Source organism: Pan paniscus, chromosome 1 (assembly GCF_029289425.2).
Source record: "Pan paniscus chromosome 1, NHGRI_mPanPan1-v2.0_pri, whole genome shotgun sequence".
NCBI classification, from domain to species: domain Eukaryota; kingdom Metazoa; phylum Chordata; class Mammalia; order Primates; family Hominidae; genus Pan; species Pan paniscus.
The window spans coordinates 19768354-19783236 of record NC_073249.2 but is presented as its reverse complement, the minus strand read 5'-3'; the positions used below and the strand labels follow the sequence as shown (position 1 = coordinate 19783236).

General features: G+C 48.3%; 2 protein-coding genes across 2 annotated transcripts in view; both read right to left on the bottom strand.

Annotated features, from left to right (window-relative positions):
- Window positions 1-2324: 2324 nt before the first annotated feature.
- ACTA1 (actin alpha 1, skeletal muscle) lies at window positions 2325-5202 on the bottom strand. The gene is made up of 7 exons (XM_003824459.5): window positions 5070-5202; window positions 4055-4195; window positions 3624-3948; window positions 3350-3511; window positions 3074-3265; window positions 2801-2982; window positions 2325-2722 (listed from the first exon to the last, which is right to left on the bottom strand). The coding sequence occupies exons 2-7, from the start codon at window positions 4181-4183 to the stop codon at window positions 2579-2581; spliced, it is 1134 nt and encodes a 377-aa protein (XP_003824507.1). The 5' UTR covers window positions 4184-4195; window positions 5070-5202; the 3' UTR covers window positions 2325-2578.
- A 7170-nt stretch (window positions 5203-12372) lies between these two features.
- The window catches only part of NUP133 (nucleoporin 133), a 67734-nt gene continuing 65223 nt past the window's right edge, over window positions 12373-14883 (bottom strand). Inside the window, exon 26 of the mRNA XM_003824458.5 lies at window positions 12373-13116. Coding sequence (XP_003824506.1) covers window positions 12980-13116 — 137 coding nt within the window. The 3' untranslated portion in view covers window positions 12373-12979. The remainder of the gene's footprint in view (window positions 13117-14883) is intronic.

Sequence of the window (14883 nt, the reverse complement as noted above, 5' to 3'; positions counted from 1 at the left end):
CAGGAGAATTGTTTGAGCCCAGGAGGCAGAAGTTGCAGTGAGCCGAGATTGAGCCACTGCACTCTAGTCTGGGTGACAATGCGAGACTCCATCTCAAAATAAATAAATAATAAATGATATTTTTTAGATTTCATGCATTTCCAGTGAAAACATGTAATTTATAATTTTTGCACTTATTTTTGGTAAAACAGTAATGTCAATGATGGGTTTTAAAAATTGGCGCTTGACAAAATACTATCACAGTGTATTGAAAACTTCTGTCAGTTCTAAACGATTATGAGTCATTTACAGATTATGATCATAGGAGAAATAGATCTTACATATCTTACTTAAATCCCAATTGATTTAGGGTTCTGGTTCAAAAATCGTTAGCATGACAGTCAGCTAACACATGTAATAGTGATATTTTACCAGGCTGCTGGCTACATGAATGAATTTATTTATTTATTTTTGAAACAGGGTCTCACTGCACCCAGGCTGGAGTGCAGTGGCATAATCTTGGCTCACTGCAAGCTCTGCCTCTTGGGGCTCAAGTGATTCTCCCACTTCCGCGTTCCGAGTAGCTGGGACTACAGGTGCACACCACCATGACTAGCTAATTTTTGTATTTTTAGTAGAGGCAGGGTTTCACCATGTTGGACAGGCTGGTCTCGAACTCCTGGCCTCAAGTGATCCGCCCACCTCGGCCTCCCAAAGTGCTGAGATTACAGGTGTGAGCCACTGCATCTGGCCACGAATGAATTATTTAAGCTACGTGTGTGTAGGTTATGTTTGCTCAGATATGCCTTTGCATATTCAATATTACCAATATGTTAGAGTATTATTATATCAGATATATATATATGTGGTTAGTATTATCAACAAAAGCTGTATACCTCTGAAAGACTAGTATTTAGCCCATTTTTAACCTTCATCCACCCTGAGTGGGACAATACAAGGTTTTCAATGAACATGGTATTATATACTTGTTTTATTAAAATCTTAAATTTTAGCAATATTGTCAACTCTCTTGATATCTGGATTTGACAGTACCATACCTTTTGAGGCCTCAAAGATTTCTGAAGTTTTTCAATAAGCCAGAAAATGAGGGATTAAACATATGACTACGTGGCATGTAACATAGCTATTTTGTCAATTGCAGCTATAAACTTATTTACAAACGAGTTTATTACTTTGAGTCTGAATCCATTATATTTAGGGGCCACTGCTCTTGAAAAACTTGACTAGGAAACATTAAGATCCCTTTAAGGAATAGGTATTGCACTCTCCCACAGAAATTCAAACTGTTGATAAATTTGATGCCTTTAAAACTTCTTTTGGGGGTGAGAGTGTTCCTTCTCCCCTTGCTTACCTCCCCGTCTTCCAGTGTGAGCCTCAGCTTCCCACCCCTCCGACGCTTCTTTGCTGCCCTTCTTTCTGGAGCTCTCACTTGGCCCTCCCTTGCCTCCTTCCCAGGTCCTGCACGAGGGGGTGTTTCTTTCTACCAGCAGCACCTGGTGTGAAGCAAAGGCCTTCCCCATTGGAGAGAGGCAGTGACGGTCTTCACTTGCAAATTAAAACTCATTTATTAAGCCTGGACATAGTGGCACAGACCTGTAATCCCAGAACTTTGAGGGGCTGAGGCAGAAGTATTGCTTGTGGCCAGGAGTTTGAGACCAGCCTGGGCAGCATAACAAGACCCTGAGACCCTGTCTCTACAATAAAAATAAAAAACTGGCTGGACGCGGTGGCACATGCGAAAATATTAGCAACTGGGGAGGCTGAGGTGGGAGGACCCCTTGAGCTCAATTAGAGGATACAGTTGGGCTCTGATCACACCACTGCTCTCCACCGTGGGCGACAGGGCGAGACCCTGTCTCTATTAAAAACAAAAACAAAAACAAAATGACTTGTTACATGCAGAACACAACCCCCTCTCAGATCTGGAGATTCAGTAGGGGAACACCATAGGCGGAGCTGAGACGCCCTCTGAGAAACAGCTCTCCGGCCCCAGCACCATGGTCAGCGCCCGCTGCCTGAGGGGACCCAGGGCCACCAGCGGAGGCCGCCCCGGCAGTGCTGGCAACACTCGGGAGCGCTGCGCAGAGGAAGAAAGCTGCCTCGCCACACCCCAGAGGGTCAAGTCAGGCCACCACTAGCTGCCAGTGACCTGGAATGGATCTGATCCACTGGGGAAACCGGCAGGGGAGCATGGGAAGATGTAAGTTTTGTCTTCCAAGGAGCCCATTCATTTGGGGTATCGTGAAAAGTGACTTACGAGGATGTGGGGGATGGGAATCCCTCTTCCTGCTCCACTCCCGCCCCAAGCAAATAAACACGACCACTTTACGCAGCTTAACAGAATGACTTTAATGCTTCTTCAAGTTTTCCATTTTCTTCCACAGGGCTTTGTTTCGAAAAATAACAAAATGAGGTAATAAGTTAATGTATGTACACGTTATAAACACTGTGTCAGTTTACGATGGCAGCAACGGAAGTTGTTACAAAGAAAGTGACTGCGGGGTGGCTGGAGCTCAGCCGCCCCCTCATTGAGAAGATTCGTCGTCCTGAGAAGTCGCGTGCTGGAGGTGGAGTGTGTCTAGAAGCATTTGCGGTGGACGATGGAAGGGCCGGCCTCGTCGTACTCCTGCTTGGTGATCCACATCTGCTGGAAGGTGGACAGCGAGGCCAGGATGGAGCCGCCGATCCACACCGAGTATTTGCGCTCCGGCGGGGCGATGATCTGCAAGACAGCGCGTGAGGTGGGGAGACCTCACCCTGGAGCCCACCCCGCCGACAGCCCGCGCAGGCCACCACCCACCTTGATCTTCATGGTGCTGGGGGCCAGCGCGGTGATCTCTTTCTGCATGCGGTCAGCGATCCCAGGGTACATCGTGGTGCCCCCCGACATGACGTTGTTGGCATACAGGTCCTTCCTGATGTCGATGTCACACTTCATGATGCTGTTGTAGGTGGTCTCGTGAATGCCCGCCGACTCCATACCTGGGGACCGCGGGGGGGAGCGTGAGCAGAAGCTCGGGGCGCCGGGGGCCGGCGGAGCCTGGGGGACGGGGCGCGGGCGAGCGGGGCTCACCGATGAAGGAGGGCTGGAAGAGCGTCTCCGGGCAGCGGAAGCGCTCGTTGCCGATGGTGATGACCTGCCCGTCTGGCAGCTCGTAGCTCTTTTCCAGGGACGAGGAGGAGGCGGCCGTCGCCATCTCGTTCTCGAAGTCCAGGGCCACGTAGCACAGCTTCTCCTTGATGTCGCGCACGATCTCGCGCTCAGCTGCGGAGGGCAGAAGCAGGAGAGGAGCCCTCACTCAGGGGCCGCCGCCGGCCCTCCCGCCCGGGGTGCAGGGGCGCCGCGCACCTGTGGTCACGAAGGAGTAGCCACGCTCAGTGAGGATCTTCATCAGGTAGTCGGTGAGATCGCGGCCCGCCAGGTCCAGGCGCATGATGGCGTGCGGCAGCGCGTAGCCTTCATAAATGGGCACGTTGTGGGTGACGCCGTCGCCGGAGTCCAGCACGATGCCTGTGCGCGCGCGGGAGAGAGTGAGTGGCTGGGGGCGAGGCCGAGGCTAGGCGCTCAGCGCTAGCGGCGGGGGCGGGGGCGGGGGAGGGGACTGGGGGCAGCGGGCACTCACCGGTGGTCCTGCCGGAGGCGTAGAGGGACAGCACGGCCTGGATGGCCACGTACATGGCGGGCACGTTGAAGGTCTCAAACATGATCTGGGTCATCTTCTCGCGGTTGGCCTTGGGATTGAGGGGGGCCTCGGTGAGCAGGGTGGGGTGCTCCTCGGGAGCCACGCGAAGCTCGTTGTAGAAGGTGTGGTGCCAGATCTTCTCCATGTCATCCCAGTTGGTGATGATGCCATGCTCGATAGGGTACTTCAGGGTCAGGATACCTCTCTTGCTCTGAGCCTCGTCGCCCACGTAGGAATCTTTCTGACCCATACCGACCATGACGCCCTGCGGAGCCGAGACACCACGCACCCGTTAACGCCGCTCCGGGTGGCACCAGGCTGGGTTACGCGGGGACCCCGAGCCGGCTCCCTCTGCGGAGGGGCAGCCTGACCTGGTGTCGGGGGCGGCCCACGATGGACGGGAACACGGCCCTAGGGGCGTCATCCCCGGCGAAGCCGGCTTTCACCAGGCCGGAGCCATTGTCGCACACGAGGGCGGTGGTCTCGTCTTCGTCGCACATTGTGTCTAGTTTCTGCAAGGACAGGGAGACCGCGAAGAGGCGCGGTGCATCAGCGCAGAAGTCTCAGCGGCAGGGGGGTAGGCCTGGCTGGCCCCGACGTCCTCCCTCCCCAGGAACCTGGGGACATCCCCTGCCGGAGCCACTCAAATTCTGCCAGAGCGGCGACCAGGGGTTCTCTTCCCGACCTTTGCCCCGGCTAAGGGCTGCCCTGCACCAGGAAAAGGGGCACAGGGTCGTGAGACCCCACTGAGAAGTCCTCTGTCCACATAGCCAGGGGAACATGTTCCCCAAGACCTGTCCGCCCTCCCTGCCTGACACCTGCTCCAGGAGCTGGACGCTAGTGCCCATCCTCTCTGCGCCTCCCTGACCACATCTGTCACCTAGGAAGATAAGGCCTCAGCACTGCCTGCTCGCTGGACCAACGTGAGGGTGGAAGGAGATGCCCATGGGAAAGGCGTTGGCACCCCATCCAGGGAAAAGTGGCCTGTTAGGAACCCTATGACATTTCAAACTCAGAAAGGGCCTTTTCGCCTGTTGGAAACCCAGAGTGGGTGGTCCTGGCTGCTCGCTCACTCGCTCTAGCGCTAGTTTGGAAGGGAACTGCCTCGGCGACAACTAAAGCAAAACGGTTTATCTCCCTAGGCACATCCTACATGCCAGGTAAAGGAGCCCAAAGGGGCTAGAGAAAAATTTGGAGAAGTCTAATTTCCAGAGGCTGACTGTCTTGTCTCCTTTTTAAAGCGCGTGTGGCTCCGGAGACGAGGCACAGCGCTCAGGGCGCAGGCCTGGGGCTGACCAGGTGAACCGACTGGGTTCTGCCCCGGAGTCCTTCAGGTTCCCCTCGGTAGTGCCCTGTCCCCCTGTCCCCTCCCAACTCCTGCCCTACCTGGGCGGGTAGCTACAACTGCTACTCTCGGCTCGGGCCCTGGTCGCCGCGGGAGGGAAGCGAGGCTTCACTTGGCGCTGTCCGCTGCGGTGGCCGCTTGTCCCTCTGCTCAGGTTTTATATAGCCCGCGGGCATTCCCTCCGCGCCACCCCGCAGGAATGTCGCTGCCCTTCTCGAGCCATATTTGGGTGTTGGGCACTAGAGCCCCCTCCCTCGGCCGGTTCGCGGCCTGGGACCCCGCCCGGGTCCCCTGCGTTGACCAAAGAAGGAGCGGGTTGGCCCGGTCCCAGGTAACGCGGGCCGGGCCGTATATGGAGTGTCTCCCTAGCGGGTTTGCCCCTCCTGACCCGACCCAGTTGCCCGCTGGAGGGGATGGGGTGGGGCGAGGGTCACCGCGTTCGCCGGCGGGTGCATGTGAGCGCCTGCGCTCCGGGAACCGCACCTGTCCCAAAGGCCTCCCCAACCATGTCCACTCTGAGCGCCCTGGGCGCTCGGGAAGGTGCCTGACTGCTGACTTCCAATATTTCAACTCCTCTTCGGGTTCTTTGCTCAGATCCCCAAGCTCCCACTCGCGACTACCGGGAAGAGGGAGACGTGTAGAGTGGTGGGCTTGGGAGGATTGGAGAAGCAGTCACTCCTGAGTCTCAGGAAGGGAAGGAAGGCGAACTCCCTCTCCTTTACGCCCCTGGAACTCCATTTCTCTCTTCCCACCCCCGAGCTCCCTGAATCCAAAAAGCTGAGCCACGTCGACCCCTTCCCCCACCGCAGAGAGGGCCACCGGCGGCCGGAGGGAGCGCAGCTGTCGCAGGATAGACAACTGGCGGGGGGAGGCGAGGGCGGAGCGCCGGGGAGGAGGCGCGGGGGCTCCCGGGGATAGGCCTGTCAGGCGCAAAGCCTGAGCACACGGAGCTGTCCGCCTCAGGGACGCGCAGCGCCCTTGGGTCTCCTAAAGGGATTGAAGGGGTGAGGGTTCCCCTCCTGTAGGACGCACTGGCCCCAGGTTTTGGTGGGCTGAGGCCCTCCCCCAGCCTCTTTGGTGGCACTATGTGTGTCCCTCTCCTGGGGCTGAAAGACAAGGGTCACAACCCAGGACTGGCTAGACCTGGAGTGGAGGTGGAGATGGGTGAGGGGCTCTTCCTAGATGAGGCTTTGCTGGTCCTTCCTCCCAATAAATTGGAGGGGGTGGGGGGACAAGGACGCGGCACTCTAGGATGGGTGGCAGTTTTTCCTTCTGCAAAGGCTGAACAAACTCATCTTTATATTTAGAGGATGATGCCTGCCAAGGCCGGGCTGCCTCCCAGTCCACCTTGGAGTCATCATCTACCAGAGCCTGTTGCAGGTTCTATTTATATCACTGATATATGGGGCTATGCCTTTCAGATTTTCTAGAAGGATTTGGAGCTACTTATGGTAAAGTAGAGTGGGGGTCAGCAGAGGTTACCCAGTTGGTGCCTGTCTCTCTCTCTCTCTTTTTTCCCTAAGACAAGGACAGTTCTAACCTTGTGGAGGGCACAGGAGGAGCAGTCTTCTGTGATGAACTCAGGGACATGCTTTAAGGGGGTACATCAGTGATGTGGTGTGGGCCAGAACAGAATCACTCATTTTTCGGATGTGCTTAAGTGCTCCTAAAATAGTTGCAATTCACTTTTGGTAGTGGAACCCAGCAACTGGGACAGGTGTGGATTCTCTAAAAGGGGGATGGAAGCATATGCGACCCTCCTCTGTAGCCCACATCATGGCAGTTCATCCTAAAAATAAACAAGTATTAACAAAAATGTTTTAGTGAATAAAATGCTACCTTCCTAAAAATGATCAGTCAGTTAAAAAATAAGGAGTTTGACTAGTATAGGGACTATGTGGTGAGTATAGTCTCCTATGGTTTCATATTTAGTTCTTCCAAGTATTTTGGAGAATAAGTGAACAATTGACAGAACTGTATTTCCTTTTTAACATCCTGTGTCCTCCTGTGTCAGCGAGTAGTGGAGATACTAGAAAAAAACCACTTAGCAAATGAGCTGCATGTAACGTAAGGGGACTAGCTTACATTTGGGCCTTGAAGGTAGGAAATTTGCTGCCGTTCACTGGATACCTCAATATTTGTGCGCATTCCAAAGGAGAATGGGATTGTCACTATTTTTCAAAACTCTTGCTCAGTTCAACTCTTACCTTTCCTTACAGAAAGCTTTTCTAAGCTCAGTCTGTTACATTCAAACCCACACTAAAAGCTGACCATGATTAAAAACACAAGCGAACAGAGACCTGCTAGTACAGCAAACTGTGGGAGATGGCCCCTGAGGTGGCCAGCCAGGCATCTGTTCCCTGCCCACATGATTTGCGGCTGGTTTAAATAGTCCCTGACAGGTCACCACAGGCCACCCTCAGTCCCATTCTGGTCTTGTTGCATTCTCATTGGCTTAGAGAATAGACTGAATGGTGGGTGGCAGAGCCACGTCTCCATACATGTATGTTTTGGGGGAGCGCAGCGGCACCCTGCACAGCCTTTTGAGAACTGTCACTAAGTAAAGGTCAGCCATGTAAGGTATGCTTGACAGGGAGTTCCTGCTTCTAAGTTTTCAGGTGCAGCCTCAGCTCTTCATACCCTGACCGGGCCCTTCTGCTACCACTACCCCGGTGTGTTCACACTTCCCTTCTCTCCAATTGTGCCCCTCAACACTCCACACACCCGTACCCCAATCTTGCTCAGTTCCAGTCTTCCTAGTGTGTTTCCTGTCAATTTAAACAGGAATTGGTAAAACACTTTATAATATGCTTTCGTGTTTCAATTAACCTTTTAACTATCCTAAGGTAAATAAGATAGGTATTACTCATTCCAGTTTTTTTTTTTTTTTTTTTTTTTTTTTTTTTTTTTTAAGGAAAACTGAGGCTTAGTGAGCTAAAACACACCCCAGGTTCCACAGCAGCCAGTGGAGGAGACGGGCTTGGGCTGTCTTTCCTTCTACTGCCAGTGGCCAGGGAGGGCAAGGACTGCTGCTTCTCTCTAATCTTCACCAACACTGGGAACAGTTCGAAACAGAACAGGCCCTTGAGGGATGTTTCCCAATAATGAGCCAAAGACATCCTGACATGAAAAGCCGTAGCTTCCCCAGAAACTCAGCTTTGAGGGGCTGGCTGGGCACTCCAAGTTAGAGATATTCCAGGAACAGGGTAGACAAAGACCAACTCATTCTCCTCAGAAGCTACTTAAAAACGTCGGGTCGGCCAGGCGCGGTGGCCCATGCCTGTAATCCCAGCACTTTGGGAAGCCGAGGCTGGTGGATCACTTGAGGTCAGGAGTTCAAGACCAGCCTGGCCAACATGGTGAAACCCCGTCTCTACTAAAAACACAAAAATTAGCCAGGCGTGGTGGTGCACACCTATAATCCCAGCTACTCGGGAGGCTAAGGCAGGAGAATCACTTGAACCTGGGAGGCAGAGGTTGCAGTGAGCCGAGATCCCATCACTGCACTCCGGGCCTGGGCAACAGAGACTCCATCTCAAAAAAAAAAAAAAAAAAAAAAAAAAAGTTGGGTCAACTCCTGGCAGCCCAAAGAAAGGGCTTGGGCTTGGATTTTCTACTTTTTCCTCCTCCTGAAGCTGGTGGTTTTTGCACTCATGGCCACCTCTAAGAACCTGATGATTCATTGGAGCAGTGCCCTCTCTTCAACATTCTTTATACCCAGAATATCATGAACTGGTTAGGAGCTTGCATTCTGGAATCAAGCAGAGCTGCATTTACCTTCCCCTCTGACTGGCTATGTGATCTTGGACAAGTGACTTTCCAGAAAGCATTCTCAACTCACGATACTCCGTAAGACTGATCTGAGGATTAAAACCAGGTGAGAGCTGAGTGCGGTGGCTCACGTCTGTAATCCCAGCACTTTGGGAGGCCCAGTTGGACAGATCACTTGAGGTCAGGAGTTCGACACCAGCTTGGCCAACATGGTGAAACCTGGTCTCTACTAAAAATACAAAAAAATTAGCTGGGCATGGTGGCGGGTGCCTGTAATCCCAGCTACTAGGGAGGCTGAGGCAGGAGAATCTCTTGAACCCAAGAGACAGGTTGCAGTGAGCTGAGATTGCGCCACTGCACTCCAGCCTAGGAACAGAGCAAGACTCCGTCTCAAAAAAACAAAACCAAAACCAAAAGCAAAACAACAAACTAGGCGAGTACCTAAGACATATGAAACATTCAGCACATGGTGCCATGTCTTGCTTCCAATGACTAAGGGCTTGGGGCAGGTGCACACAGTGCAGTGGCAGGAAAGGTGAGAAAAGAACATTAGAAGTCATTGGCCTGCTCAGTATACACACATCAATGTCACTGCAACTGAGCAAGGAGAGTCAATGTCATGTTCACCGTATCTGGAGGGCATAAATTTTTTTTTACAAAGATTTATTCTAGCATTATTTAAAATGGTCAAAAAAATGTGTCTTAATTTTTAAGAGAGAGAGAGAGAGCTACAGCAAGAGAATAAGGGCTGTTACATTAATTATGGTTCTGCCATATGGGAAAGTATCACGCATTTAAAACATTGTATTCTAAAGAATAATTAAGATGGGCATTCTCAAAGGGGGAAAACTTGGTTCTTAGAGAGTGAAAAAAATTCAGATAGTACAATGGTTTGTGGCTCCCAAAGGCCACAGTACATTTAAAAGATAGTCGGCCAAGTGTGGTGGCTCACGCCTGTAATCCCAGCACTTTGGGAGGCTGAGGCAGGCAGATCACCTGAGGTCAGGAGTTCCAGACCAGCCTGGCCAACATGGTGAAACCCTGTCTCTACTAAAAATACAAAAATTAGCCAGGCATGATGGCGGGTGCCTGCAATCCCAGCTACTCAGGAGGCTGAGGCAGGAGAATTGCTTGAACCCAGGAGGCAGAGGTTGCAGCGGGCCAAGATCGCGCCACTGCACTCCAGCCTGGGTGACAGAGCAAGACTCCATTTCCAAATAAATGAATGAATGAATGATATATAGTAGGTCTGTGGTATTACACTTTCTTTGGAGTGGGAGGTGATTAGGAAAAACTGTCTAAAAAGGCTCCTCAGGAGGGGTGATAAAAAAAAAAAAAGGTCAAGAAACACTGGATTAAGGATACAGCAAAATGCTCACATCTCCCATGAGAAAAGTAGGTTACAAAATGAAAAAGCATATGCAGTCCAAAACAGTCTATTTCATAATGGTGACTAATTATTTCCAGCTGGTGGGATTACAGAGGTCTATTTTCTTTTTCATTTTCTACAGTGTTTTTCTTAAAATTTAGAATTACATAATATTATTTGAGACAGGGTCTTAATCTGTCACCCAGGCTGGAGTGCAGTGGTGTGATCATGGCTCACCGTAGTCACAAACTCCTAGGCTCAAGCAATCCTCCCAACTTAGCCTCACAAGTAGCTAGGACTACAGGCACACATCACCATGCCTGGCTAATTTTTGTAATTCTTTTTTGTACAGACAGGGTCTTGCTATGTTGCCCAGGCTGGTTGTGAATTCCTCAGCTCAAGCGATTCTCCCATCTTGGTCTCCCAAAGTGCTAGGATTACAGGTGTGAGCCACCATGCCTGACCCAGTATTATTTTTTTTAAATGTATGTTGGCTTTTAATGAGTGGATTTGTTTACACTGGTGTGTGTGTGTGTGTGTGTGTGTGTGTGTATATATATATATATATATATTTTTTTTTTTTTTTTTTTTTTTTTCACGCATCCTCAGGATAAAATGTCAGGAACAGGCTACACTGCTTTTGTAGTTAGCCTCAAAATGTCCAGGTGTGTAGGATGTAGGTGGGTGATGTTAGGAAAACTACGATTCAGCCCCTAAAGTAAAAAAAGAAACATAGTTCAATCATTAAAAATGAAAGCCCTCAAAGAGAGGTGTCAGTAGCCTTTACCTCACTCAGGAGTTCAGCAAGTTTTTACTGTCTATCTCCAGGTCTGCTGCAATCCTTGACACCATTCTGTTCACAAATCCTCAAGACACGCCAGTCCCCATGCCTGCATACACTCCCCTCTGCTCAGGATCGCACACAACACTTTACTCTTGTATTCTGTCAAGGTCCCAAGCTGGGACTCTCAGGGCAGCACTTATAGACAGGCGTGATCACGAACCTTTTCCAAGTCAGTAAAGTATCTCTTTCCACAGAAATGTCGCACAGCATCTGTATACTTATCAGCTACTTGATTCATATAAAAACCATTAATAACTCTTTGATGAAGACTACGTTGTGAAACCAATTTTTAAAATTCTAGAGAAAAAATGATTCAAAATCCTAGGTCTTAATTTCATTTTTACTGTTAAAATAATTTTTAAAAACTCAACCATTTGGGTGTAATAGCTACTAACTTAGAGAGAAAGAGGATTAAAAGAGGGAGCTTTTTCTTCCCTTGAACAGGATGATTCTACTTCACACCGTAAGAGCAGTCGTTCTACGTCCACGCGATCAGTGGGTTCTGGGGCATGATCAGATGGGCTTTCCTGCGGTACTGTCCCATACACCAGGGATCACCAGGTTTGCAGCAGCACGGGAGGGAGGTGGGAGCCTGTGTGTCTCAGAGCACATTATCACCTGACAGGGTCCTACAGGTGAGACATGAACACTGACAGCTGACCTCCATGTAAAAGCAAAGCCTCATCTTACAATACAAGTACTCGGCGGTTTCTTACTGGCCATCTAACAAGCTGCTCTTCCTAACTTCTCTTAGTACCTTCCAACATGTTCCTAACCCAGACCCTAATGCTGTCCTAACACACAAGCTGCAAAGAGAAAAAGAACAGGCTGCTAATTTCTTCCCTTTGATTTACAAACAGCTCCATTAACCTGCTCTTCCAAACATACTCAAGGGCTGGCCTTGCAGCCTGCGGGGGAGATGGCCTGATGCTGGGCTCTGTGAATCCAGGAACCGGACTCTTCACCATGTTTAACTTCTGACCTTTTCAGCTGCTGGAGCAAGATGGTTAGTGGGCATTCTACTGGGCCAAGCCGTGGACATGCCAGCCAACTCCCTGTCCAACCTCTGGCCTTTATTTAAAACCCAGATAAACATTGAGTGAGTGATGACACTGGTCAGGACAAAGCTCTGAGAGTACAGTACCTTTTAGTCACATCAATTGCCATATTAGGAAAACCTATAATGGTTTCTAGTATCATTCATGCTTTTGACTAGCTAGGCAGACTGTGGTAAAGATTCATGAGTCATTCTGAAAATACATGAGGCTGGGTGAATCCCCATACTGAAAGATTAGAACTAAACATCAACAGTAATTTCTAGATAGGTTAGAAAACCACATAAATGTTTCATTCACTTAAATACTTTCATTAGTGCTCATTTATTATTTATGTAGAAAAGTTTAAAATGCTCCCAATGAGTTCATCAGTTATCAAGCTCACATGAGTTAGGCCCACTCTCCTTTGGTTTTTCATCTCATAATAAGTCAGCAAAAGTTGACATTTATCTTACTAGACATTTCCCATTAGCCCTAACTGAAACAGATACCAAACACCCTAGATTCTCTTCGGTGCAAAGTATCTGCAGTCACAGCAATTTTAGAGACAAGCTAGTGCAATCTAGTAATTTTCACAGTCACAGAAACTGAGGCCTAGAAGTGATTTGTACATGTGAGTAGCTAGAACCAGGACAAGAACTCCAGAACCTGGGACCACGTGAGAGTAAAAAGAAAGGGCACCGAGTACAGGAACAACAACTGACACATTTCAGGTGGAAAAAACAAGTCACATAATTGAAAACCAAAATCACAGTTACATAACTATTTTATATTAGCTTCCTACATATAAAGTGTAAAAACTCAGCTATACATGTTATGAAATTGTACAAACTTATAATTGTTTATGGCCTAAAATTTGTATAAGGACACACTTATACAGATTTCATAAACAATGGCCATTTTTAGAAAAAGTTATATTTGTCCCTGAACATAATATTCATAATTTGCTTTCAAAACAAACTCGAAGTAAGGATTGGACTTTAAGCTTCCAAGCTGATCCGCTTGTAGCAGGTCTTTCACCTCCGGTAAGTACTCACTGAGCTGAATGCCTATAAACACAAACACAAGAAGTCATTTTTCAATTATTATAAAACGCTCAAATGAATTCAGATGATTGATGACAAAAGCACCTGTGCTTCTATTTAAATATAACGTCACTTTGCTGTTGGGAAATACTCTCTTCTAAATTCCTTCCATCTGTCAAACATACTTTCAAGTCTAACAATGTGATATCCTTTACAGGGGCTGCCTGAGTGTTTTTCCCTCCAGTGGTCAAAATAGCTATTCTATTTAAAGTGTTTAATAAGATCTGAAACGTTTTCATGTATTCCCAAGCTTGAAAACAAGTATTTCAAACACTTATATGATCCCCTATTTAAGGAATAATTTAGTAGAAACACTGTTATGAACGCTAGCTACAGGATCTCAAAATGTGTTTACAGTATAAATCTAAAATTAGATAGGCAAAAGAATCATTTCTTCACAAGTCATCCATAGAGCTGAAAAGACAGCGAACACGAACTAAATGGATTGTTTGACATCTGTGTAGTTACAAACAAACATACACAATTTTCTCATTTGACAAATAGAGAAAACTGGATGAAAATTTTCAAATTAATAAGCCAATAATATTTTTATAATTTGTTACATTACCATAAGATTCTCAAAATCAAATACTGGTTTTAAAAAACAAACTCAAAGGGCCTTGCATCATTTTTTGGTTCTTTTTTTTTTTTTTTTTTCAGGCGGAGTCTCACTCTGCTGGCCAGGCAATGGCGCGATCTCGGCTCACAGCAACCTCTGCCTTCTGGGTTCAAGCGATTCTCCTGCCTCAGCCACCCCGGTAACTAGGATTACAGGTGCCCACCACTACACCCGGCTAATTTTTTGTATTTTTAGTAGAAACGGTGTTTCACCATGTTGGCCAGGCTGGTCTTGAACTCCTGACTTCAAGTGATCCACCCACCTCAGTCTCCTAAAGTGTTGGGATTACAGGCATGAGCCACTGTGCCCAGCCTATTTTTTGGTTCTTAATTGTAGTTTTTATTTTTTATTGAGACAGGGTCTCCACTCTGCCACCCAGGCTGGAGTGGAATGGTACGATCGTAGCTCACTGTAGCTTCAATCCTTTGACCTTCCGAGCTCAAGTGATCCTCCCACCTCAGCTTCCTGAGTAGCAGGGACTATAGGAATGCACCACCAAGCCTAGCTAATTTTTTTTTTTTTTTCTGTAGAGGTGGGGGTCTTGCTATGTGGCCCAGGCTGCTCTTGAACTCCTGAGCTCAAGGGATTCTCCTGCCTCAGCCTCCCAAAGTGCTGGGATTACAGGCGTGAGCTACCGTGCCAGGCAAAATAAGACTTTTATAACACTATTCTCAACTATTAAATGTTGGTGACTAGAAAAAAATTTAAACTCCATTTAATGAGACATGCATTTTGTTCTGTATGTATAATGTATTTCAGGTAACATGTAAAAACCAACCTTGTGGGTAATTTAAATATGTCTGCAGGAAGAATGCACAGGCTGAAGTAGCTGTTGCACTGTCAATGCCTATGAAATATAATGCAAGGTTATCTGTATCTCCCTACCTTCAGAATCTGTCCTTTAAAAACACTATTGTACACGAAAGCCATATTATTAAGAAGGTTCCAAAAGTACACTTGTCCTGTCATTAAAAAACCGCACGCCTTATATATGTAAAATATACATATAGAATACACACACATATATAATTTTTTTTTTTTTGAGACAAGGTCTCACTCTATCACCCAGGCTGAAGCACAGTGGCACCATCAGAACTCACTGCAGCCTCCAC